This window comes from Lepisma saccharinum, chromosome 18, assembly GCF_977018435.1.
Source record: "Lepisma saccharinum chromosome 18, izLepSacc3.1, whole genome shotgun sequence".
In the NCBI taxonomy this organism is placed as follows: Eukaryota; Metazoa; Arthropoda; class Insecta; order Zygentoma; family Lepismatidae; genus Lepisma; species Lepisma saccharinum.
The window spans coordinates 7,475,676-7,503,427 of record NC_139246.1 but is presented as its reverse complement, the minus strand read 5'-3'; the positions used below and the strand labels follow the sequence as shown (position 1 = coordinate 7,503,427).

The following is a 27,752-nucleotide window of genomic DNA, read 5'->3' as shown; positions in this document are numbered from 1 at the left end:
CTCATCGGTGGTCTGCAATCAGTATCCCACCGATCAGTTCTTCAGGCAAGATTTCCTTTACTCCTCTGTCCCAGTAACAGATACATTTAGCTATGATTTTGATGTCCGAATATAAAATTCTGTGGCCCTCGCCGAAGCTGCGTTCTGCTAGCCCCGACTTTTCTAGTTTGAACAGTCTGTCGTTCAAAATGATGTTCAGGTTGCTGCTGTTCAATGGTGCTTGTCATATACATGGTGTCCCACATTCACAGGGTATGTAGTATACTCGTGGAATGTGCAGTTCCCAGGTCATCTTTCATTCATGATGATTTGGGCCCGTGTCAATATTTTTGTGACCAATTTTAAATGCTTCACATAATGCTAACCACATTGACACTTATGGGTGAGCAGCCTACTGGATACACTGCACATGCCTGCTGCATGTAAAGGAACTGGTAGGAGTGCCCAGCGTCTCTCATTGCACAAGACTGAACCAACTCCTCCCTGCCGAAAAGAATTCATTGTTAGGCTAAGTACCTTTGTTGTTAGGTTTAGTTCTCTTAGCATAAATAATACATTGTTGATCAAGAGCCGAAAAACTGCAGAAAAGGCAGGAGGTCGAGTCTTGTGCGATAAGTGAGAGAAATAATGCCCACACCCTCCACTAGGCTGATACTTCGTCACAAGAAACTGCGTTACTTAGGCCAGTCAGTGGAAAAGGCAACTGAATGACAACCGGCCTACCTTCTCTTCCCCAATACTATAAAGCCTTGTTTTTTTGGTTCCTTACCTTTTATTGCAAAATGGACACAAACATTTTTCAGCATGTACAGTCACTGACACTTCTGGGTTGTAATAACCCCATTAACTTTCAATGGAATTGCTACAACCCAGAAGTGTCAGTGACTACAATATATCTGTCCTCGTGACCTTTTTCTTAAACTTTTACTGTATAATAAAAGAAATTTACAGACTGATGAAGAGGGAACACACACACACACCTTGACCCCCTTGCTTCACATGCTTGAAGGTGAAGGGAGTTCCTGCACTAGTTCCTTAAAGCTTGATAAGGTCTCCACAACATCCCTGATGGTGTAATAGTAATGTCGTGGCCTTGTAATCAAGGGGTCCTTTGTTTGATACCTGGTGGAGGCACATAGTGGTTCGGATTCCACTTTAAACTGCAGATTCAGTGCAAATTAAAACTTTCTGTGCATAAATGACTTTAAAAAACTTGTGTGGGTGATACAGAACTTCATAAACATATTGTTACCACTCAAACCTGAAATCACTGTTAGTAAAAAAGGTTTGAATATAAATTGTACATAATGATTTTACAACAAATACAGTTTTATAATAGTTTATGATAATATTAACACAATTACATAAAAAAAGCCATAACACAATTCATTCATTCTATAAACTATCACTGTTCTTTAAAAAAAAGTTTTCTTTTTTACATGGTAAAGCATCCATCCAATTACAAAAACAAAATGTATAATGAAGGTTTGCACACAAATTATTGTAGTATTTTTACACAATGAAATATTTTGGCATTTATCGATAAGCAACTTACGTGTAGTGTCCTTGAACTCAATGGGGTTCTTTCAAGGCATTGAGAAAAAAATGACTAGTACAGTATATAAATCAGATGGACTGCACATTATCCTTTGCTTCAAACACAACCACAAGCTTTGAGAGATATTACACAGAAAGAAAGTATCTACCGGTTATTTTGCAGTTTGAGTAAAAATTATAAGTAAATAACTTCTATCACACTTCACTTATGACTATAATCATAACTTCATTTAGTCATCATTTTCCACTTTTGCCATGTAAAGTTACTGAATGAAATGTCCTTGACATTGAATAACATTTTACTAGCTTTTAATAAACAGTTTCTGTTTTTCATTCCAATTATCATAATTCTTTCACATCTCTTATGTCTTTACACTTAGTACATAATAAACAAAGACTGTTCTCAACAGGTACACACTTTTTGTTACGAATGGGCTGAACTTTAAACTACAGTGTGCCCCATAAGTCCCAGTACCCCTACTTGCACGTATCACGCTGCAACTGTGTTGGTAATTGGTCGATAGTCTTCAACTTTACATTCTCTTCATACCCACAGGACAATTTGTAGAAAACTAACTCATGTGTTTAATATTATTAGAAAGTGTGCTGAATCACCATGATTTACATTTTTATTTCTTATATCGTTGTCATGGTAACTTCTTGTTGTTTTCTTTGCTCGCAAGTATGTTGTAATGTAAATAAATACGACATTTATATATGTAGGGATAATATGTGATATAATCTAGGGGCATGGGGACTTCCCTGATGCTCTTTAGACGCTATCACATGTCTCTTTCTTTCACTGGCAATGTTTGTGAAATGCTGCAGAACTTAACCCATCTGTGATGAACTAAGAAAAGCATTTTAGTGACTCATATCGAAAAAATTGGCACAAGTTATTCAACTTTGTCTTAACATTGTTGTCAATAACATATATTTTTATTCTTCTTTACTATCATCGACATTAATATATACAACAAATTGGTAATAAAATTTTCAACACACCTTTGCAATGTACATGTGATCTTTCAATGCAATCGATTCTAGTTCATTTCATTCATGTTGCATTAATAGGAAAGAAAAATCAGATTCACTTAGTGACTACTCCGTTCTATGCGAACGTGTCAGAAATAATAATCTTGAAGCTAAAAATTCATCCCTGATCATTTCATTGTTCCTTTGGTTAACTTTTACAAGGCTTTCTATGAAATTCATCAACAAGTTCACTGGTTTTACGTGTTGATTAGCTTAGCTACCAGAGGATATAAGAAACTGCCATATTTGACAGATGAAACGTTTCTATAGATATCTGTAACAAATTGCACAATTCTGCTTGCTGTGTCTTTCTTTATTTAAATAAATATAAAAGTATACTTCTGTTCAGATAAAATGTAACATATTTTTTGTAAAATAAATTTCTGAATATGCCATTTCCTTCGCCATTGCTTACATGAATAAAACATTCAAAGTCGTCGCAGAATATTTGCTATCAATTACATGATTAGTAGAATACCGGATATTGGTACATTTAATATTGTTACCTTATTGGTCTCAGAAAAATGAGTTTGGCCTATTCCGAATATATTTCATGAATTGGTCTGTCATACTGGATAATGACTTATAGCATTTCTGGTCTCAAGTCAGATTGTTGGATAACTTTTCTATGGTGTCTCAAGTGTCATGCATAAAAGCAACTCAATGCACAATATCACAGAAGAAAAATCTACCCTATGCATGTTTTTATCAGTTATACTCCCACCCTACAAACAAATGAACATAGTTTTGTGCATACATTGGCCTGGCAATGAAAAATTGCCGAGTTTTCAATAGTTTCAAAAAATGATTGTAGAAATTCATTACGTAAGAGTTACATTAACATTTTCTAGAACACTCTGCCATAGAACATTTAAAATCTCTCACAATTACAAATTCTCATTCAAACACAACACTGGTATGTCTTAATCACTAACAGAAATAGAGTTAGCACTGTACAGAATACAATCATATTGTTGCGAACATTAAATTAAAACGCTTATAAGTATATATGTATATATCGAGTGTCAAATTCAATTAGAAAGTACATTACCAAAACTACATATGTATATACCTGGACATATCAACACATTAAAAATATTTTCTTAACAACCTACAAATGCTAACAGGTTATGAGCAATATTAACATTCAATTACTGGTCCTGGTACAGATACTGGAATAATACGTGGGTGACTTGATCACTACTTCAAGAACAAACATCAAAGGTCAACATTGTTGAGATCTGCTCCTGATGTTGAAGGCAGGTCAACGTCGTCTGGAGGGACAAATTTTCCTATGGGCTGCACAGCTGCCTGTAAAATCAAAAATTATTTTGGAATATAATAATAATCATATACCTATATAATATGGGTGGGACCGATTAACCGGTACTCTACCTCTCCGTTAGATGCATGGGGTACCAGTGCCCACTGATATTCATTGTGAGATTGCAACACTGTGAACTATACTGCACATGGGTACTTTTGTGTAGTTGAACGTTTCTTTTGTCTTCGTTCTAAGTTTAGCCGTTCTGTTCTGTTGCACTTCTCAGCCACATAATACAGGGTGTACACGATGAACGTCCGAGGTTTTGAAGTGATAGGAAATTAAAACGAAGACCCGTGCACATTTTTTTGTAATTTTATTGCAAAGAGCAACTCAAAAAGTTTCTTACAAAAAATTACCACACTTCTACGTGAGCACCTTTAGTGACACGAAGAATGTCCCGACAGTATTCCACTTCGCGCAGCAGCACGTTACCAGGGATGGTATCAATGGCAGCAACAATTCGGTCACGCAAAGCATTCACGTTTGGCACCTTCGTTGAGTAAACTGTGTCCGTAACATACCCCCCCAGAGGAAGAAGTCCGGAGGAGTGATATCTGGGCTACATGGTGGCCAGAGGATACAGCTGCCTCACCCGATTCAATGATCTGGAAAAGTGGTGTTCCTCCCCCTCGTTTCTTCAACACAGTCCCAGTTTCCAGAAAACTTCTGTACCATGCCCTGATGCTCTTGTCCACTGGAGACATTTGTTAAAGACACGCCGAAACTTACGCTGCACTGTAACAATTGATTTTGACTCCGCAAACCATACCACAGCGTGTGCTTTCTCTCGAGCAGATGCCATTTCCACAAAAGCGACGACAGCGCTGCCAAGCATGACGCAAACACAACACCCAAACTTCGTTGTGTACACCCTGTATAGTAAAGTTAACATCAGTCACATGTTTGAGCAAGCCTCTTTCATTACACAGCACCCAAGGCTTGGAATGCACTCCCAAAATTTACAAATCAAAGCCTCAAACGTTTTTGCAGCATACTCCACTGCACTGGTCAACAATCAGAAGCAACATAAATCAACATATGAATGAATAATCAAAGAATTCCTTTGGAATACCAATAGATTGGAATTGGTATTGGTTTAGCCTAATATTCATATTTGACTGTGGCTAATGTCCCATAACATAAACATCTGATTCTTCTTAAAAAAAATCACAAAAAAAAGCACTATATGAGACACTTCAACCCCATCTCAGAGTCACCATCAGGGTAGGGTGACAACTCCGAGATGGGAGTCGAAAGCTTGGACAAATTTTAAAATGTCTCGTACAGTGCTGTTTATTTGTTTTGTGCATATTTTAAACAAGAATGTTGCTTGCATATGGCGTAAGAATTTTTTAAACATCTGATGCCCCAGGGCAGGCCTCAGCTACTGGGCGGGTCGCAGGTGGTGGATAGCGAACGACCATCAGATATGGTGGTTAGCTGTGAATAAGGAAATACCAAATAAGCAGTCCTGGACCGAGGCAGCATTGTCAACAGGGTCTGTGGGGGTTGGCCGGTGGCAGGACTATCCTCAAGAAAAGCCCACTGACAACACTGTGACATGGCAAGGAAGTGCCGCCATCAAATAAGCACTGCCCCCTCCTTGCAGGGAGGGGAGGGATCCCCAAAGGCTAAGGGAAGGATACCCTGAAAGAAAACCAAGGGCAGGGAGGACTCTTTAAGGCATAGCGAAGCCAGCCTCCCTAGGGGAGCAAACCCCACAGAAAAATCCTGGTCCCCAAAGTTTGGGGGGTTTGGTGTGGGACTGACCATTTCTCGCAGTAAAAAACACCAACAGTTGAGAAGCCTTCAAATCAGAACATTCCCAGATGACTGGAATATGTAATATGAACAGGCAAGGAAAAGGTTACATTAAAAACATATTATCCCTATACAGAACCTGGGCCCTAAAAAAATCTTATCGAAGAGCAATAAATACATGCTTGATATTCTTGCATTACAGGGAGCAAAAAGAGACAGTAATATACTATAGCTGTGGAGAAGGACACGAAAAAATCTTGTAATGGATTTTAAGGCAATAGATGACAGAACCTGTATTTTAAGAGTTAGAGGAAAATTTCATAACTACAGCTTGATAACAACCCACGCACCAACAGAGGATGCCCACTATGATAAATTAGAGGCGGCCTATGATTCCTCTATCGATATGATATTAAAATAATCCTCAGATATCTTAATGCAAAGGTAGGCCAGAAAACCTGGGCTAGACCAGTGACTGGAATTAAAACCCTGCCAACGAGAGTAATGATAACGGAATAAAACTGATTGATTTCGCAAATAGACATCAAATGATCACAGCCGGCACCTTTTATCCTCAAAGATATGCATAAAGCAACATGGAGAACTCCGGATGGGGATCAAGTAATCAGATAGACCATGTAATTTTAGATAGTAAACACAAATCTTAACATGTTAGATTTCATATTTTGGATGCGTGCGACTTACTATCATATATAAGCATAAAATCAAAATTTGTTATTTACTTACGTACAGTGAGTATATACTTGTCAAAGACAACGTTTCGGTGGCAACTGCCCCCTTCTTCAGGTCAAGAAGTTGGCTTTACGGAAATCCACAAAGCTTTGTCATTTAGAAAGGATATAGGTTTTTACGTGGACAGGTTGAATGCTAGGATAACAAATGACAAACAGGACTATTCCCACATGTTAAAATCCCTTAAAACTCATATAAAAACTGTTAAAACCCGTGTTACTATCCTATCACAATTCACATGTTGACTGGAACTGGTATGTACTCAAATGTGCTGCAAGTGAGTCAATTTTCCTCCTTCTTCCTTCCATTACGTTATTTCAAACGATAAGTCGCGTATGATGCCTCCCACTCAATGTCTGGGTTAACCTTGAATCAGATTTCTTTATATTCATGTTTTTCCCATTTTGTCAACATTCCTAGCCATACTTCATCAATATTCCCATCTTCTCTGTTCAGCTCGTTCTCTCTATTTTTACATATAAATGAGGCCTCATAAACATTCCTACTTAATAATTTGTCTTCCTCGCGTATAACTTTCTGTGTGACTATCTCATGTTCCTCTTCCAATCCATGCGAGGAAGACAAATTACGAGGGTCACTATCTATATTTTGAGCCTTGGCAACACTGATTGAAGTTAGGCGCGATTTGACGTTTGCACGGAATCGTCTGGCATTATTGACCATAACGTACTTCAAATGTTTTGTCAATAGCTTAATTTGTGTTGTTTATGTTGCCTTCGAGATTGCGCGACAACAATAAAATGGAATTAACTCGTAAACATTTTCGTGCGATGATTTTTTACGATTTTTGACGTGGATTATCAAGACAAGAGTGCATCGATCAACTTGCTTCCACATTTGGCGATGAAGCCCCATCCTTTGCGACTGTGAAACGCTGGTATAACGAATTTAATCGTGGCCGCCATTCACTCACCGACGAGATTCGCGAAGGTCGTCCAAAATCAGTTGTTGTTCAAGAAAACATTGATGCTGTGCAAAACCTAATACTGCAAGATTGTCATGTGACATACTGTGAGATTGAGGCAACCATAGGCATTAGTTCCACCAGCATATATAAAATATTACATGATCATTTAGCTGTGAGAAAGGTATGTTCTCGTTGGATCCCACACAATTTGACAAAAACTCAAAAAGACGCTCGCGTCAATTGGTGCAAACAAATGCTCAATAAATACAATCGTGGTGCTTCAAAAGACGTATATAATATTGTAACAGGTGACGAATCATGGATATATGCATACGAGCCGGAACGTAAACAGCAGTCGACTGTATGGGTGTTTCAAGATGAACCCAATCCAACAAAAGTTGTTCGTGCTCGAAGCACATCGAAACAAATGGTCGCCTGTTTTTTCGGGAAAACTGGTCATGTGGCAACTGTGCCTTTAGAGGAACGTAGAACGGTCAACTCTGAATGGTACACAACAATTTGTTTGCCAGAGGTCTTCGGTCAAATACGGAAAACAAACAAACGCCATAGGATCATTCTTCATCAAGACAATGCCAGCTGTCACACATCTCGTATAACAACCGACTTTATGAACAGTAAAAAAATTGAATTGATGGGTCATCCGCCGTACAGTCCTGATTTGGCACCCAATGACTTTTTCTTGTTCCCGAATGTCAAGAATAAATTGCATGGACAACGATTTTCGTCGGCGGAAGACGCCGTTGATGCGTTCAAAAACCATATTATGGAGGTGTCTCAAGAAGATTGGAAAAACTGCTTTGACAAATGGTTCGAACGAATGCAAAAGTGTATTGACCATAAAGGAGAATACTTCGAAAAACAATAAAGCAGTTTTCAATGCCAAATTCCTGTTTTTTCATTGTTAGGCTCTAAATATAAATAGTGACCCTCGTATTAAGACCTATTTTAATGTATGGATGTGAAACATGGATAATAACCAAGAAGGCTGAGTCAATGACCGGAATCTTTGAATGGAAGATTCTGAGGAGGATCTATGGGCTGATATATGAAAATGAATTATGGAGAAGAAGGAACTATTTCAGCTTTATCAGGCTATAGAATTGTGAAGGAAATTAAACTAACACGGCTAAGGTGGTTGGGCCATATATACCGAATGCCAGATAACATGGTGTGTAAGAAGATCACTTTTACGAATATGGATGGAAGAAAAGTAGAAAGACCACCTTTAAGGTGGGTTTATTCGGCGGAAGAGGTTCCGAGTGTGCTGGGAATTAGGAGTTGGAGAAGGAGGGCTGTGAATAGACATGGCTGGCGGAAGGAGGCCAGGGTCTGTTCTGGACTGCAGTGCCAGAAAAGATGAAGAAACATCTGATGTTGGTCAACCCAATGACGAAAGAGAAAATATGTAAGCATTGAAAGCATTTGAGATAATCACACATACCCTCATTTCCTTGAGCTTTGTCATTTCTTGTTTCAGCTTATTTAAAATAGCAAAATTTGGTGAATTCACAGAAGCTTTGCTCTGGAGCAGCGTTATTTCTTGTTCTTCCAACTTCTTTTCCTTAATGCTCTTCACCGAGCGATTCCCATATAAACGCAAAAGAGAACCCCAACTTGTGATATGTGGATGAAGTGCCTGCAAGAACAAGTGCACAAAAATAATCATTCATATATATATATGATAAAAGCAAGGAGGGCCAAAAGGGCTAAATAAAAATCAAAGAAGGAGAAAGGAAACACGCACCGGACAGTGCAAAAATTCAAAATTTTCGCTAGCTTAGTAGCGTCCTCGGTGTGAGACGAAAGAGACGGAACCGGAAGTTTTTTTCCATTGTCCCGTGAGTGTTTCCTTTCTCCTTCTTTGATTTATATATATATATATATATATATATATATATATATATATATATATATATACATATATAAATATAACCAACATTTTAATGCTTAAATATATTAGAGTGGATCAAGTGAAAACGGAACAGGTGTCACAGAATGAAATCAACAAGGTTTCTTTCAAACGTAATCTCCAAAGTTACACAAGCACTTGTCCCACTGTTTCACCAAGCAGTGAATACCCTGCTCGTAGAACTCCTTTGGGTGAGATCTGAACCAGTTGCGAACATTGTCCATGACTTTATTGTCCGAGTGGAAGTGCCGACCCTTCAATGCCTTTTTCAATGGACCAAAGATATAGAAGTTGCATGGTGATAGATCAAGGATATAAGGTGGGTGTTCCAAGACTGTCCATCCAAACGTCAGAAACGTGTTCTTTGTAACAGCTGACGTATGTGGCCGCACATTGTCATGAAGCAAAATCACTCCAGAGGACAACAGGCTGGGCAGTGTGGCCTTGATTGCTGCTCGGACGATACTGCTGCCCGACCGCCTATGCATATCATGTGCTCACGTGCGACTATCTAGGGTGAGTCCATTATGCAGTAGGGGTTTCCTTCCTTACCTCCCACCCTACCTCTACACAGGGTTGTCGCCACACACATACATAAATATAACCTAATACAACCACTGTTCCGTTTTCATTTGATCCACCCTCATACATAGAAACTTGTGTGAATGTCAAACCATACCTTCTATGATTTTCTGTTTTGTTAATGATATTTCTGCACAACTATGAAGTGCTTTCTCATGACGCCACGCAAGTATGCTTACTGTTTATTGATTTGGTTTATTTTACTTCACTTTTCTGTCACATTTGGCTAATCGTGAAGATGAGTGATGATATGACGAAACTGATGAAGGAACACTCACAAAGAACACCCTTGCCCAACCTGGGACACTTGACATCGTAGCCACTCTGCTATAGAGGCTGGCTCATTTCATATGCAATTACAATCAGTAAGAAATTTCAATGTTATTTATGAATAAACCAGTTGAATAGAATAAGTAATGTTCATTTTGAAATTTGAATGCACCTCATTCGACTGTTTCAACTAGAGAATGTTGCTGCATGAAGGAAGTTTATGTACAGTCAAGAAAAAAGTACTTTCCCCATAGAGCATCATTTCTCAACCTATGGGGCACAACCCACTACTGGGTCCCGAGGGGGTATTTGGTGTGTCGCGAAGTTGGGCTCGAAAATTTATTTACATTTAAAAACCTATTACATTTAAATTACTAATATATATTGTTTTTAACAATCTAAATTCAACTCGCATTGTACGCAGTCTAAACTCTCTTATTCTTCGGAAGGCATTGGCTATGCAGAATGGTTTTAAAACTGTTTGGGGTTAAAATCGTAAACTTTATAAAAGCTCGTCTGTTAAATTCAAGACTTTTTTCTGTGCTGTACGACGAAATGGGCAGTGAACATAAGCACCTTCTGCTTCTAAGACTTGACGTGCACTCAGATACCGGCACCCAAGCTTATGGGGTCCCATGTAGGATTACCAGACATCCAGTTTTCCTCGGACATGTCTTACATTTTAGCATTATGTCCGGTGTCCAGGAGGAATTTGAAAAATATCATAAATGTCCTACATTTTGAGCATCACATAATATTGATTAGGAAAATGCATGTTTTAGTTACACAAAGAGAAATCATGCACGTTACAAGTCTATGTACTACTTCCAAACTCAACAGTGAAATTTATTTTGATTGAGTCATTATCCAAAAAGAAAAGAAAAGTTTCTGCTAGAATGAAAACGGAAGCAATTAATGAACAAAGTTTTGGGACCACATTCTGATGATGTCACTGTTCAGTGCCTGAGTGAAATTTCTTGCCTTGTGGTTTATACTGATGGAACAAGGCATTTCCCATTCTTAAAGCAGTGGGTATAGAGAACAAAGTTATTATTGAACTAAAAACTACCCTAGATGAAACGTCTGGAACCATTTCAAGTTATGGTAATTGCTGAATATTTGTTTGCCATTCCAGGTCATAACGAGAGAGTACTTTTATTACCAGCAGCATAACGAAGTCATGAGAGGAATATTTTTTTTCAAATGCCTGTAAAAAGTTTGGTACTGGAGTTCGATATAATTTCAAATACTTTGACTGTTCAGTGTCTCATATATATAGTTTGACTAAACCTGAAATTTTAATGAAAATTGGATTCTCTGAGAAGTATCAGTTAAAACATGATTACAAGAATTGATTAAGAAATATTTTTTTTTAAATCTGAAAACTCTAATTTTTAATTTACTTTCTAACATGTTCTGGAAATGTGTATTATTTATTGTGAATGTTGTGTGTCCTACATTTTTGGGACATTATGTCCTACATTTCCCTTATAGCCATCTGGCAACCCTAGTTCCATGAAGTGTAATATCATTCAAGGTGGGTCCCGGACTGAAAAAGGTTGAGAACCACTGCCATAGAGCCTTAATACCAGTAGTCTTATGGGGGAAGTACTTCTTTCCAAGACTGTACATAAAACCACATGACATATTGTTGCACCAATACCAAAACCGCAAATGTGCTAAATCTTACTTTCAGATAAAAGCATTATAATATTTGATTTCCTGAAAAAAAACAACAAAAAAAAAACTATTTTACATTTGAATAAATGTTGTCATTCGAAATTGCAAAAATGTGTACCTATATATGGTTCTTTATTAGCTCATATAAGTTCACACTTAGGTGAAAAAGTCAAAATTGGCAAATTTGTGGTTTTGGCACTCATGTGACGATACAAGTAGCTGTTCCTCTTCTGTATGTTAGTTATTGTGCCCACGAATATATTGTTTATAGCTTTACAGCTCGTAATATAAGGTCCCACAACTTCAATATAGTAGCCACGTTAAGCAGTATGACATTGGCACATGCACAATTTCCCTATGCACGAGATTACTACACCGCTGCAGCTCAAACAACCAACAGGATATCTTAGAAGCCACATGTATTTGTTTATGCTGACTTCTTCATTCTCACAGTGTACAGAAAATAAATAGAAAAAAACTGTGATCCACTTCTTTTCACAAAACTCATTTGGATATTCTGTTAATCTCTTGGGTGATTTACACAACTTAACCAAAAGAAGATTGAGTGTGGGAATGGACTATATTTTACACATGAGTAGAGGCATGCGTATTTCATTTTTGATAAAAACACGAAATGTGAAATAACACAATGTAATGTCAAGTTTTCATTATGAAAGGTGTGAAGTGCAGTTTCCTATCCTGTTTTGTCACGAAATAATGCAAAATGAACTGCAAAATGTGAAATAGACTCTTATAAACACGAAATGTAGAGTTTATTTACCGAAGAGACACTTTCTTCTGAAGTTTGAATTATTCTGAGAGTTGTGCAATTCATGGAAAACTGATTAATTCTGCTGTAAATAATGGAGAAGCAAATATGGAGCCCTTTATACTGGAATAAACTTAATACTCTGGTAACTACATAAATATGCTATTAGAAGGAATGTGTTTATTTTGTGTAACAAGTGCAGTTTTTAAATCAAATTGAGGATTATATTCACAACCTAAAAAGCAAAATGTCATTTTGAATACTGTTTTTGATCCAATTTTTCACCGCTATAACACTGAAATTTTATTTTATTTGCAGCTTTTGTACACATGAGGAAGCTTCATAATTTTCCTTTCTTAAAAAAAAAGTGTATAGTAATATCTTTCCCCAACATCCTTTCCAAAAAGACAAAGTTTTTACCTGAAGAATAGCCTGAGAAGCATGTTGCTTTCCATCTCGTTTGTTCTTACAGCTGACTGTTGCTTTATGTTTCCCAACAGTCATTGTGAACTCATTCTTCTGGTGCCTCAAAGTACTCACTTCATATTTTATATGCATATCACTTAGGCCAAAGTTCCTGAATGGAAGAACAGAAAGACAGTATCAATAGGGGCATGCACATTTCGTTTTTGAAGGAAACAATGTGAAATAACGCACTGTAAAGTTCCATGTTTTTCAAAGGCATGAGGTGCATTTTCCTACCTTGTTTTGTCACGAAATAATGCATATGATTGGATTAGACCTAGGCCAGGAACCTATCTTTGCAAAAAAAAATTGAACCGCAAAAAAGTTCAAAGGAATAATGTGCAGACTGATATGTTACGATGGCCGAGGCTTGTTAAAAAGACAAGAGAAAAAAGTGCTATTCTAGAAGTCTCCACATTCTAACTATTATGCAATTAAATATAAATTGAATAGGTTCATGGAATGTTAAAACAAACAGGAAAGAGGTTAAAATAATAGTATTGCATCTAGATGAAGAGGAAGGCCAAAACTGAAATGGGAAGCTGACATAGAAGAAGATTTACGAAGAATGAAAGTTAAAAATTGGAGATGACAAGTCGAAGACAGAAAGTAGTGGTACAATGTTGTTGAGCTGGCCAAATCTCACCAACAGCTGTAGTGCCACACAAAGATTCTTACAGAACCACCCAACTGTTAAGAAAAACAGTGGTCTTGTAAATCACCAACGAATTAACAATTCTAAAAACATCAGTGCTGATACTTTGAAACTGAAAACATTTCAAGTAGTTAAGAATACAATTTATAACTTTTAACACATCAATTTTCACTGAAACTATACTTTATAAGTAGGGACATTGAATTTTCGCGATGCGCAAAATCGCGAAATGTGGGAAAAAGATGCTATTTGGAACATTCTGCACGTAACTACACCCCCAATGATGAAATATGCATGAGTTTTATTCACGAAGTAATGCAAAATGTGTGCTTTTCCACGAAATGAACGCTTTTTTGCGAAATAACCTTGAAATATCATCAAATTAAGTAGAAAACACGCAAAAACCGGCAATCGAGGTTGTGCGCGCAAACTGTTGATTTGTAACGAAAAGTTTGCCTAAAGTTTCCTACCACTTGCAGCTGAAGAACGTTTTATCTTTGATCACATCAGGAAGACGCTGCAAATTGGGATTTCCCATGCACATAATCTCAGTTCGAAAACTTCGCTCCCTATGAAGCTGCATTCCTTTCTTCCCCTGAATGTCTACTCAACTTCCAGTTTCATTGAACTTGCTAGCTGTAGCAGCGATAAGATTAGTCTGTTCCCGCACATCAAGGGAAACAATGGTGTCATCGGTGTTCAGTCATGAATGAATTTTGTTTATCATCATGTGATTTTCAACATGTGTTTGTGTTTGTGCAATAGTGATTATTTTATTTGTTGGACAGCAAGGACATCCTTTAAATACATACAATGAATAAATCACTTGAGATATGCAATTTAGAAATGAAGTGATTTTGTGTGGATGTTTTATTTTTGGTTGGACAGCTAAGTACTTGTGTATGTGTACAGTATATAAAAATGAAGTAGTTTATCAATTTATAGCTCTTTTGTATGTTGTTTCCTCTCATGATGAAAAAGTGTGTGCCAATTTTTTTTTTTCACCGCTGGTATATACCGCTGATCAAACATTTTATTTACCGCTCTCCTCAGTTTTTATTTACCATAAATTTGTCTCCCTACTTATAAGGCTATCAAAGTTTTGCTTTTAGTGGAACCTCAATTTTGTGTTCCCAGATTCTACATTTTTTTTTGCATCATCCATTCAATCTTGATGGTCCCAACACAGTTAAATAAAATTTTTCTAGATTTTACATTTCCCGCATTTTAAGCTTTTCCAACTTCATCCTCTAAAAAAAATAAAATCGAGGTTCTGAGGATGAGGATGGTGAGGACGACCCCTTACACAATAACGTCACGAAACCCCCAGCTCCAGTTCCATATATTCCCTACCTAGAACAACTTTCAACTTTTGCTTTCAGACGGGCTTTCGTGTGTCTCCCTCGTAGCGCTAAAACGCTGGTTGGAGAATCACCACTGTGAAATTGACTGATCTTAACAAATACTGTTTTGTGTTCACTATTCAAATATATTTGTGCAAATAACGAAAGTGTTCAAACTGAGTATGTCTCCGTGCAAACAGGTTTCTTATGAACTAAAATTGTAAGAATTTCGTAGAAGAGCAACGACTTTGCACAATTGAAAGAAAATACCTCTTTTTTTAAAATACTTTTTGCCACAACATGCATCCTGTGCATAACCGGTTGTATAACTAGGCAGGATAAATGGTGTTACCGTCTGCTTGGAATCTTTGTGTCCGCATAAGGTCCGTGTTCTCATTTTGTGTAACACTTTTTACACTTTCTATAGAACGTACAATATTATTATATAGTACAGGGTGGGAAATAACCTTTTGCTAGGGGTCTGCTGGAAAAAGTAACAACAATTAAGAAATTATGGTAATACCAAATGTTTACTATGACAATTGTGGTTACAAAAACAAAATTAAAAGTTAGTTCACGACAAAGCACCTTGCTTCAAGGCAAATGCTACCCAAGACCTTCTTCGGCGAAGTGGCATTGACTTCTTCAGCAGTTCTGAATGGCCGGACCTGAATGCAGCGGAGCACTTTGGGGCTATTCTGAAGGACGCAGTTGAGTCCTTGATGATAGTGGAACGTGGACCGGACCGCTATTGCCGGGCAACACTCCATTTGGAACAAGTCCTCCGTGACAAGGAATGGAATACGGACTTGTTTGCGAATCTTCTGAGCTCCTACCCTGATCGTCGTCGTGCTGGGAGGGAAGCAAGCGGCGGACATACTAACTTTTAATTTTGTTTTTGTAACCACATTTGTCGTAGTAAATATTTTGTATTACCATAATTTCTTAATTGTTGTTACATTTTACTGTGGACCCCTAGCAAAAGGTTATTTCCCACCCTGTATATATAAAGCTTATTTTGTGAGCTACCACCAAGTATAAAACATCCGTTGTGGGGGTTATTTATACTCTACTTTATTTACACCTGAAAAACAGGCACCATCTTCAAAAGTTTGGATAACTCGAAGTCATTTAATTCGAAGTTGACATTTTTGGTCCCTTGAACTTCGTATTAACGAGGTTTTCCTGTATTGGTTGAAATTGGAGTGCATTTTTATCCAGAATGCCGATTTTGGGGGAGAAGAGGTTATAAGAAATTATTACAGGGTCATATTTTGCAGTTTTCTGATGGCTCCATGCTACCACGTGACCAATAGAAGTCACGTGCAACACTTGATAGGTTTGGAAATAATGAGTTTGAGGGGGGGGGGGAAATAGAGACTCTTAGTGGGATATATTCTTGGTTTGCCACACTAGCAGTCCAGAATTTTCTTAGCATGTACCCAACTATTAACCACAGTATCATGTGGAAAATCATGGATCATATAGTCATAAATGTCTAACACTAATAATAAAACATAAAATAACAACAAAGTGAGTGTATTATGGCTAAGTATCAGTTTCAATTTATTATTAAACATTTTCTGAGGTGTATAAAATACTATCAGCCAATGAATCCTTTTCACAAATTATACATAAATTACAAAAATGTATCAATTTATACTCACCTTTGTAAACAAGTCAACAGTATGGAATATGGCGAAGGTTCACTGGTTTTGGCACAAAGATCAGCAACTCGTGGATCTTCTATTTTGATCACATCAAAAAACTAAAACAGAATTTACCAATATGAAAATCATATTTAATTAAATATATTCATAATTTAATAAGCCAATAACATGATATTCTGTTTGTATTCAACTGAGAGTTAGCATAATATTTTCCTTGTTCGCAAGGATTTAACATGTTCTCTGTCACGATCATGACCGAAACTGGTGCATACCAATCACACCATGTTTGTCATTATGACCGAAACATGTGGCTTGCACGTTTTTTTCCTAGCATGCCGTCGGTCACAAGTATAACAATGATATTGCATGACCGGCAAGGTGTGGGGAGTCGAGTGCACATAAAAGTATTTTGGCTGTTCTATTTTTTTACAGGAAAAAATGCGAAATTTGCGAAATAAAGTCCAATAAACACTTTGCACAGGAGGAAAGAATTGGTCAAACCACCTTGGCAGAGAACGTGTTAAAGTTGGAAAAAATGTAAGGAAAAAACACAGAGCTAGAAAAAGCTAAGAGTGTGGAGTACAGTGTTTACTTAGGCTGAATATGCTTGCCAATAACTATAAAAATATCACATTTTGTACAAAAAATTACATGCATTCAAAGTCTTGGTTGCATGACTTTTCAGACACCCTGTATTTCTTTTAATTTATATTAGGGATGGGCCGATATGAAATTTCAGCCAATACCGATAAAGACCGATATTAAATTTACCGATACCGATATTCTACCGATCTGATATAATTTAGAAGTGGTCCTTGAAGAACCTGAGAGGTTCATTGACCTCCTTAATAAATTGTTTCAATGTGACTGCAGTGCAAGAGAAGTTGCATATTTAGACATTTACTTTTTTTTAGAAATTAGAGCATGGAGATTATCCATAAAAATTACAAAAAAATGGCAGAATTTTGCACTAATTTATCACATATTTATTGATATATCGGATCAGTAAAATAATCGGTAATTTTACTGATAAACTGATACACCGATATGCCTAGATCAGCCGATACCGATAGAGTACCTATTAATCGGTCCCGTCCCTAATTTATATTTGTTCTGGTGTCAAGCAGGACCATTAGTTAGGCTACTGATCAAGGTTCTGATGTGTAACATATCTTAATAAAAGCATAATATATATTTGCACTTGTACAAACCGAAAGATCAGGTTCTTCATTACTTCTTCCACTACTCTCTTCTCTCAGCTTGTCTTTCATTTCTGGGATCAGAATTTCAAGGGTTGACTTTGCAGCCTCCGATTTAGCTTGTTTTTTACTCGTCCCGTAGCCAATTCCATATTGCATATCATTTATAATGACGGTTGCGGCGTATGGTGTGGCAGCATTCTCTGTAAAGAAAACACTCTTTACTCATCAAAACCTTAAACTTCATGCTATGCATCATCAGAATCATAATTGGTAAATACCAGACTACCATCTACACATGTTTCTTCAATGTAGATCTACATTTTCAAATGTGGATAGAAAGGAATAAGCTTTACATGTACAAGGTGGTGCAAAAATAACACATGTTTTTTGTAATTAGTGTAACGTCATTGATTTTCAAGTTACAAATGGTTTATTATCACCAAAACCATCGGTAAGAAATGCAGTTTGGATAGGTATACAGTGATGTTTTAAGAACGAAAGATGATATCAGAAAGATGATGTCCTTGTTGCTGTACACACATCCGGAGTCTCTCCTCAAAGTTCTGCATTGGCCTTGCCAACATTTCGTCTGGCAATGCAAACTTTTGGGTCCACAACTTCAACGTCGAGGGGTCAACATGGCAGACATGTGGTTCCAACAAGTTGGAGCCATCGCTCACACAGCAAGGCTTACGATGGCAGTTCCGCATCAAATGTTTCCCCACCAAGTAATCTCATGTTTTGGCCCCACGCTCCACAGATTTGTGTCTGCGACTTCTTTCTGTGAGGTTACCTCAAGTCGAAAGTCTACGTTCGCAAACCTCGTACAGTCGACGAGCTGAAAGTTGCCATTCATGAAGAAATTACAGCTGTGCCAGACGGAATGTTGGCAAGGGAAATGCGAAACTTAGAGGAGAAGCTCTGGATGTGTGTACAGCAAGAAGGACATCAACTTCCATACTTAAAACATCACTGTATACCTTCCAAACTGCATTTCTTACCGATGGTTTTGGTGTTAATAAAACATTTGTACCTTAAAAAATCAACGACGTTACACTTATTCCAAAAACATTCATTCTTTTTGTGGCACCATGTATGTAGGTGAACAAAATTAAAGAAACGCATACTAAAGTGCAGAATCGAGGTGTACATTTAAGGTTTTCCAAGCAAAATTTAATAATTTAACTAATTACTTATAAAAAAATTCAGTGTTCAAAACTGACAGCGACATTTGTTTTTCCAGACTTGTATTTGAGTCTGGCAGCCATTTTCAATTAGTTTTTTTTTCTGTGATTTCAACATTTTTCAGACATTTACAAAAATCCCTGGCAATAGTGGTTAAGGTGTTTCATACCTCAAAAATGAAAAAATATCCATAGGATTCATTGTAGTACGAAATGGAAAGTACTACTTTGAGCAAAAGTGTTGATAAAACAAAAATAAGCTGAATTTGCTTGTGATGGAAATGGTTTTTGAATCATTACATTTGGAACTACAGAACAGAAGTTATAGTGATTTTTGTAAATGTCTGACAATGCTAAAATCACTCCATGGTGTTAATTGGCAAATGCTAGGCTGAAAAAAAATTCAATATCAGTTTTGAACACTTTAAAGTTTTAGAAATAAGTAGCTTGATTATTAATATTTTTAAAAATGGTGAAGCAACATGGGTTGGTGAAATGACCCATGCTTGATTGAAAGAGACCTAGTAAGGTCAATTCATTCTTTGTCACATAGTCTACTTAACAACAGCAAAAACATTATCAAATAAGAAACTATTTTTTAGGGATGGAAAAGCATTTAATTTTCGCCAAGTACCAATATAAAATTGCAAATTGAAACTAATTAATGGTTCATTATAATTTCCTTAATTAAGTTTTGCTATTATGTGATTACCATGAGGTTTACCTCAAGACAGACATTGTGCATTTAGACTTTTACTTTACAAAACCAGGGCATACAAATTATATGTTTTTATTCATAACATTAATAATAAAATGACAACATATTGCACTAAATTCAGATCAGAAAAGTTATTGGCAATCATTAATTTACACAAACCTGCTTGAAGTAGCTGTCTTTGCATGCGTGCCACATGTAGATATCACTTTTATTCAAAATAACTTGCTTTTGTATCAGTTGTTGGCAAATTAAAAATAGTGCAATTTAAATAACAATTAAAAGTTAAAAATACAAAGTCAATTTGTTCAGATATACAGGGTGTCTACAATTTTGTAAAAACAAAATTCTATGACTTCCACACCAAGTCATTTGGGCAATTCTTGTACATATTTACACATGTGCATAAGAAGGTCACTACATTTTCGCTAAACACCAGACTCAAGAATTTCACTAAGTTAAAAGTAATAACGAGGAGAAAAACTGAACAGAAATTGATTCCTGGATAGGAGTATCGGGGTGAGTTTTATATAATACCTGCCAACAAAGAATAATTCTTTTATTGAAGAAATCATGACAATTATAGCATAAATAATACATAATTACAGTAAAATTTATTAATATATGTATTAATTCTAATATGAACCAAACACAAACTAAAAATTGCAACAAGAATGTGCCAATAGCTGCTTTCTGTAGTAAATTTCTACATGAAAATGGTTCAAAACGTGACCCTCTTTTCCTAAGGTATGCCATTTCTACTGTAGCAAACTCAGTATAGCTAATTGAAATACAGTTTGTCCACTACTAATTAAAATGTCTTGATTGTCCTTTATTTTCTTTGTTCGAAAACTACTTTTAATGCACTACTGGTCCTACTCCATGTGAACAACAAAATGGATTAATCTGAAAATTATTATTGTTTCTTTAACTGCCTTAAGGTTTAATAACTCTAGAACACTACCGTACGTAAAATTTACATATGCTTTGTGCTCAAATCCCTCCCCTACCTCCCACCTCGCACCCACTCACCCCTCTGCCTAGCAGTGGCGCGGGCATTCTGTCAGACACGAGGCAGCAGTGTGGTAAGGAGGATGCAAGCACTGATCGTCTTGATTTGGTTTGTTATGTTGTGCACTGTACGTCAATTTTACGTAGCTCTAGTAAAACGAGAAAAATCTTTCACGTAATTTTGACATTCGTAAATTTGATTTGGGTAGTTAGATTTTGAAAACAAAAGTTTAGAAGCATGCACTATTTTCTTGTAAGGCTTTAAAATTACATTCGTTCTTTATTTACAGCGTTATGAATATTATTATTGTTTGTTTTTCATTGTTCAAACTTTTTGCCTTCATTCTTAATTTACGTACGGGCATGTCAATCAAGACATTCTCTTTATTCTATGTTAAATTAAACCATGTTTATACATTTTAAAATGAAGAATAACATTCCAATATAAGGAAAATAAACAAAATAATGTTCACAAAGAATCGTCATTTTGTTTTCAGGATGTACAGGTTGGTTTACAAATAGTTTCCTTCATGTACATAAAATTTACGTAGCACTAGTTACACTGTAATATTGGAACACGATAGTGTTCTAGGGTTAAATTATTGTGAATGCATATAATTTGCATATTTCACCAACAAAAAATATAAACTCAACAACAAAAATTATAAACACTTGCAGCCTACATATTTCACGGACAAATGAAGTCAAACTTGGCTACATTTTTAAAGCATCACACATGTAACACATTTTCATTGATGCTTTTCATGCTATAGCATCATACCCATTTCTTAGCAGACACCACAAAGTACTTCATAATTCTATGAAATCAGTTAATTTTGAATATTTTAATCCAATCTCATGCCTATAACCTTACATGTCACACACGTAAAGCTGGAATGTTCCTAGCACAAAAATATTGATTTTTCCAGAAACTTGGTAAATTTCCCTGACATTTCCAGTATTTCTACACAAACCCTGATATTGTTAATTTTTCCATATATGTATATCTTAAAAAAAAATAATAAAAAAAAAATGAATATACAAAACAATAAGCAACATGCTGAAACATACCCAGTTCTTTATACTGATAACATGGCTGCTTTTTCAAGGCATGTTGAACATACTCGTGCAGAATACACACATAGCTTTTTCCACTTGGATTCATTATCCACTCTTTCTTTGACCTTGTCAGAGCTGAATTGTTTTCGTTATCTGAGATGAAAGAAATTAAATTAGTATACACAGGATTTATATACACATCAGTACAAAAAAAATTCAATAACAAGAGCACAAGTCATAATAAATTTTAATGGCTTTGGAATGCTATAAAATACAGATACAGTAAAATCTCATTAATCCAAATCCCGATAAGCCAGACTTCGCTTAATCCAGACAGGCAAAAGGTAAATAAAAAAAAAATTAAAGTATAAAAAAAACAACTTGGAATGCAATGTTTTAAATGTGGCTAGAAGTCAACAAGAGAACTTTCCAAAGTAAAGGCAGTCAACCACTGATGAAATTCTGTTTCCAGCAGATTTTGTACTTTACTGTATATAACACCATTAAGCCTTGTTTCCATGATATGAAAAACTCAATATGCTGACCAAGGCAGAAATTTATTTTATTATAAAACATAAACTAAACGTAACGTTTCAACCTTCCAGCAAGGTCTTCTTCAGACTCTGCACCAAGTACAAATGTTATGTTGTATAAAAAAATTAATTTCTGCCTTGGTCAGCATATTGAGTTTTTTTTACTGTAGTGTATTTAGGCCTATGCCCTTTAAATACACCATAATAAACGTGTTTTGTTGCTATAAACTGTTTTAATGGACTTTCTACTGTTCTGTTAGGTTATTCCAGTTAATCCGGACTTTTGTTAACCGGTCAACTTACCCCCCCCCCCATTAGTCTAGATTAACAAGGTTTTACTGTAGTTTCTATAGTAATATCTTGCAATTTTTATAGGCAATTTTTATTGGATAGTTACAGAGTGAAGTTAAGAAATACAAGTGTAAATTAAATAACAGTAGAGGTCAGACATGAAAACTCTCATGATAGCATCTCCTCAGAAAGTTTTAAAATTATAAAATATGGTCAGTATACAGTGGACCCTCTAATTTAAACTCCAAGTGGGCACGGAAAATTTTAATGAACAAAAAACAAGCATTTTTTAAAAAAATCAATGAAACAATACCAATGTACTACAGTAAAAACAAACATAATGAACATGCAGTGGACCTTACTGCAAAAACTGCTGTATTTTGTGCAAACAAAAAACAATTTCTCACATCCAGATGATGTATTTGTTAAAAACTGAAATGAATTTTTATTGTTTTCCATGGTTTTTCTGCCACTATTGGCTAATTGCGGCAATGAAGATGAATTATGATCGGATGAAAATGAGGAAGAGACAGTCACATAGGAGCAGCTGTGAGTCAAACCCAACACTTTCATTGGCTCTGCCACTGAGGTGGCTGATATACCAAAAAAGAGTTGTGTACCAGTATATGTACATAAAAAAATATTGAAATCAAAATCATACCATTGTTTTGAATAGGAAAAGTTATTAATTTCGTTCCTTTAGGCAATGTTGGTCTTTGCATTTGCTTCAGTTGCTTCGACTTCTTCGAATATTTTCTTCGCTCTGACCACGATCTGCAAATATAAGCACAAACAGATTTGAACATCATCAGGACTAAATTATTTCAATTTATATACCAAATTTTTTGACAGATCATTTTTCTAGAATGCCATTCTATTCAATTATTTGTTATGACATACATTTGTTTTATTAATCCTTACTACTTTAACATAGAATTGCTTGGAAACTAAAATAACTCTGTCCGAAAAGTCACGTAATCGATATTTTAAACTTACGTAACTCTTGTATAAAAAGCAATAGACATAAAACTTACACTGGGTATTAACTCTGTCTATGTGGATATTTTTTAAACATTAAACAAAAAAATAATGCACTACATGAATGCTCAGTATGCAGAAAAAGTTACAAAGCTGCAAAAAAGTTTTTGTATTGTACGAAATAAAAAAAACAAACATGGATATAAAAGACAACTGCGGAGTCGCTTGCAAGAATTTGTGATGTGTATTGATGGTCTGTGATGTGTATTGATGGTCCGTGCAGGTATTTATCGAATTGAAAAGAGAACTATAAATCTATATGCATTTTATGCATCACAAACTATTTTGTGGGGTTAATTATGGCACATTCATAAAAAAGTTTTTTTTTTCAAAATTACAAGGTGTACTGGCAACATTGGTCATGTCAGAGGGCAGTACCAGGTGTGTACAGCCCACCGCTCAGGAGAAGATCCCTGACGGAAGTCAAGTGACGTAGCGGCAGGCGACTCCACTATTAGGGTTGGGGGAGTGCACCCTGGGTCAGAAACAAGCACTGTGGTCTCGCTGTAAGCTTTAAGGCTTGATTCACATCTATGCTCAATTCACTGTCCCCGCACGGTCAGGGGGTATCCACATTAGCGGTAAAGGTATGATAATCGTCCATCGGGTGTTGATTTCTTGACAGAGTACACCGATTTTTCTATTTTTTTTAAATACTAACTACAATCTTTAAGATATTTTCAACGACGGAATTGGCTGTTACAGTACTGGCGTTTGAAGCAAATGGCAAAGAGAAAAATATAAAAAGAGTTGCGAAAGCGGAGAACGTTTATTTGCACTTACAATGTGCAAAGAAGCTACAAATGTCAACAATGGTAAACATTACTTTGTCGGTCTAGGTTTGGCATGAAAATTCTCGGGATGATTGTTTCATATCGACACTGTTGATCATTTCTTTTATTCGACCGTTTCAGACACAACACGGCTAAATAATATACAACTACCATAACTCTTACAACACCACGAAAACCACAACAAATCCGAAAGAAATCACAATTAAACACCTGCGCAGAAGCAAATCCACAACAACAATGACCGCAGCGGAAGACTTCCTTCTACCCCTAAAATCTGCAAATAGACCGGTTTTCCCCTGACCCTCTGCACGCCCTCACCCCTCATTTGGAGATCTTCTCATGAGCGGTGAGCTGTACAACAGCTACGTTATTCAATCAATGCTCAGATGAAATAAAAAAGTTTAAATTCATCCTGCAGAAAAATTGGTAGTTGAAATTTATCCTGCAGAAAAATTGGTAGTTGAAATTTATCGTGCAGAAAAATTGGTAGGTTCGATTTTTGTACAATAAATTTCCATTTTTTAAATTTTATCTGGGCATAGATTGGAAAACATAGCCAGATGTCATACACACCTGGTACTGCCCTTTCACATGACCAATGTTGCCTGTACATCTTGTAATTTTGAGAAAAAAAAAAAAAAAAAAAAAAAAAAAAAAAAAAAAAAAACACTTTATGAATGTGCTATAATTAACCCCACAAAATAGTCTGTAATGCACATAATGTGTAAAGATCAGAAAATAGTTTGTAATGAATATAATGTGTAAAGATTTATCATTCTTTTTTCAATTCAATAAATACCCACACAGACCATCAATATAAATCAAAAATTTTGCAAGCGACTCCGCAGTGGCTTTTATCTATTTTTTGTTTTTACTTCGTACAAAAACTTTTTTGCAGCTTTGTAACTTTTTCTGCATACTGAACGATCATGTAGCATTATTTCCTTGTTTAATGTTTAAGTTAATACCAGTGTAAGATTCATATCTTTATCACTTTTTGTACGAAAGTTACACTATGGTCAAAGTTTTGGTTGCATAACTTTTCGGACATCCCGTATAATAATTTTTGAATAATGTAAAAGTTAGACATATGCAACTTCAATGTGGACACCAGAAATACAGGCATACATTATTATGTGATTATGCCATGATTTTTCCCTCCAGCATGTTAATACACCTTTCCATGATGCATTGAAACTCATTTCACTTTAGGAAACAATTCTTATTAGTTCCATTTCTTATGTAAATTGTACTTACTGCAGTTTTTACATGAAAATGAAAATAAATTTAAACTTTGAAATATTCAATTAAATCTAAGCTGGATATTTTAAGATTTTCTCAACTCTACCATGATAAAAAATTGTACCACAATACTTACTTAAACCTCAAAATCTTCATCACTTTAAATCGAAAAAGGTTCTGACAATATTCACGAACTTGCAGATAATTCAAGGACTGTTTCTCTTGGTTTTCGTGAGCTGTTTCTATGCGTGCACTTGGAATAGTTGTTCCATTTGCAGACACCATGTCTCCTGTAATCAGATATATTTATTTACTACATAGCCTCATAAATAGAACTGTATCACTTCAAACAAAATTCAATGGATCACACGGTGGAAAATAGTTAATCTAATCACACCACATGAGCCATAACCTAGGTTGCATAATATTGTCGTACTCATGACTCATACTTAGAGGCATGCAAATTTAGTTTTTGACGAAAAAACGAAATATGAAATAACATGCAGTAATGTTCATTTTTCATGTTTCTGAAAGGTGTGAGGCGCATTTTTCTACCCACTTTTGTCACGAAATAATGCGAAATGAACTGCAAAACGCGAAATAGACTCTTAAACACGAAATGTACCATTTATATACCGACATGACACTTTCTGAAGTCTGAAGTATCCTGTGAGTTATACAATTCACGGAAAATTGATTAATTCTGCTGTAAATATTTGAGAAGTAAAAATGGACCGCTTTACCCAGGAATAAACTTAATACTCTGGTAACTACATAAATGTGCTGTTAGAAGGGGTAAGTTTATTTTGTGTAATAAGTGCAGTTTTTAAATCAAATTTAGGATTATATTCACAATTTTAAAACCAAAATGTCATTTTATATAGCACTTTTAATGTGATTATTCACTGCTATAACACCAAAATTTTATTTTATTTACCGCTTTTGAACCCAAAATCGACTGTTTTTGTACCGAAATTTTGCTCTTTTATTTATCAAAAATATGTGCCTCTACCCATACTGTCTTGCTTACGATGACACAGACATAATTGTTAAATCTAAAGATAAACTTCTTGAAGCAGTAGAAGCTTTTGAGAGTTTGAAATATCGAAATGTTGAGAATATATTCAAGTATTGTGCGTAAGAAATTTTGTGTTTCCACGATGCTAATTTGATAGTTTTTCCTGATTAATTTTGAAGGATCACTGCCTTCTTTCAATGTGCCTGAGAGTATGCCCTCTTCCATTGAGGTGGTAGTGCGTTACTTCTTTGTTTGTTACCAAGCGGTGATATTTCAATTTTCTCCCATCTGGAGGCGCTAGTGTGTGTTTCCTGTTGGCAGTTGTTTTGGTTTCAGTCATCTATTGTTGATTGATTGATTGATTGATTTCCTTTATTTTATTTAACTTTTTGTGCCACTGTTGGCTAATTTGCGAAGATGGGGATGAGTGACGATATGATGAAATTGATGAATGGACACCCACAAACATGCATGCCCAGGCCAGGATTCGAACCCGGGACCCCTGGCATCATGGCACGATGTGCAAACCACTCTGCCACGGGGGCCGGCTCGTTGCATTGTGTTACTAGGTGTGGTATGGTTTGTGTTCTTTGGATAGGTGAACAGGGGTTGAGAAAGGAGCTGCATTTTTTCCCCTTTCTTTTTGTAGTCTGGGATTTTTTGAAGGTGCCAGGTTGGGTGTGCCTGTCCATTGTCTAGGTTCAGTGCTGCTTTCTGTTGGATGATGGCATTTTCTATGAAGGTGATGGCTGGGTGAAGTGGATGTGGAGAAGGACAAACAAAGAAGTGACGCACTATCACCTCTGACCAAGACAGCATATCCTCAATGAATGAAGGCAGTGAGCCTTCAAAATGAATTGGAAAAAAAACAAAAAAAACAAAAAAACAATCAAATTAGCAACCTGAAAACTTCTCATACCCAATAGTGAAACTCTGTTTA

At 36.0% G+C, this 27,752-nt stretch overlaps 1 protein-coding gene across 1 annotated transcript in view; it reads right to left on the bottom strand.

The window, feature by feature from the left end:
* Nucleotides 1-1,333: 1,333 nt before the first annotated feature.
* Nucleotides 1,334-27,752, bottom strand: part of pasha (microprocessor complex subunit partner of drosha) — a 71,884-nt gene continuing 45,465 nt past the window's right edge. Inside the window, exons 6-13 of the mRNA XM_083140089.1 lie at nt 25,931-26,084; nt 23,382-23,494; nt 21,909-22,049; nt 17,937-18,127; nt 16,723-16,823; nt 13,013-13,169; nt 8,824-9,018; nt 1,334-3,903 (exon numbers count right to left, since the gene is read on the bottom strand). Coding sequence (XP_082996215.1) covers nt 3,811-3,903; nt 8,824-9,018; nt 13,013-13,169; nt 16,723-16,823; nt 17,937-18,127; nt 21,909-22,049; nt 23,382-23,494; nt 25,931-26,084 — 1,145 coding nt within the window. The 3' untranslated portion in view covers nt 1,334-3,810. The remainder of the gene's footprint in view (nt 3,904-8,823; nt 9,019-13,012; nt 13,170-16,722; nt 16,824-17,936; nt 18,128-21,908; nt 22,050-23,381; nt 23,495-25,930; nt 26,085-27,752) is intronic.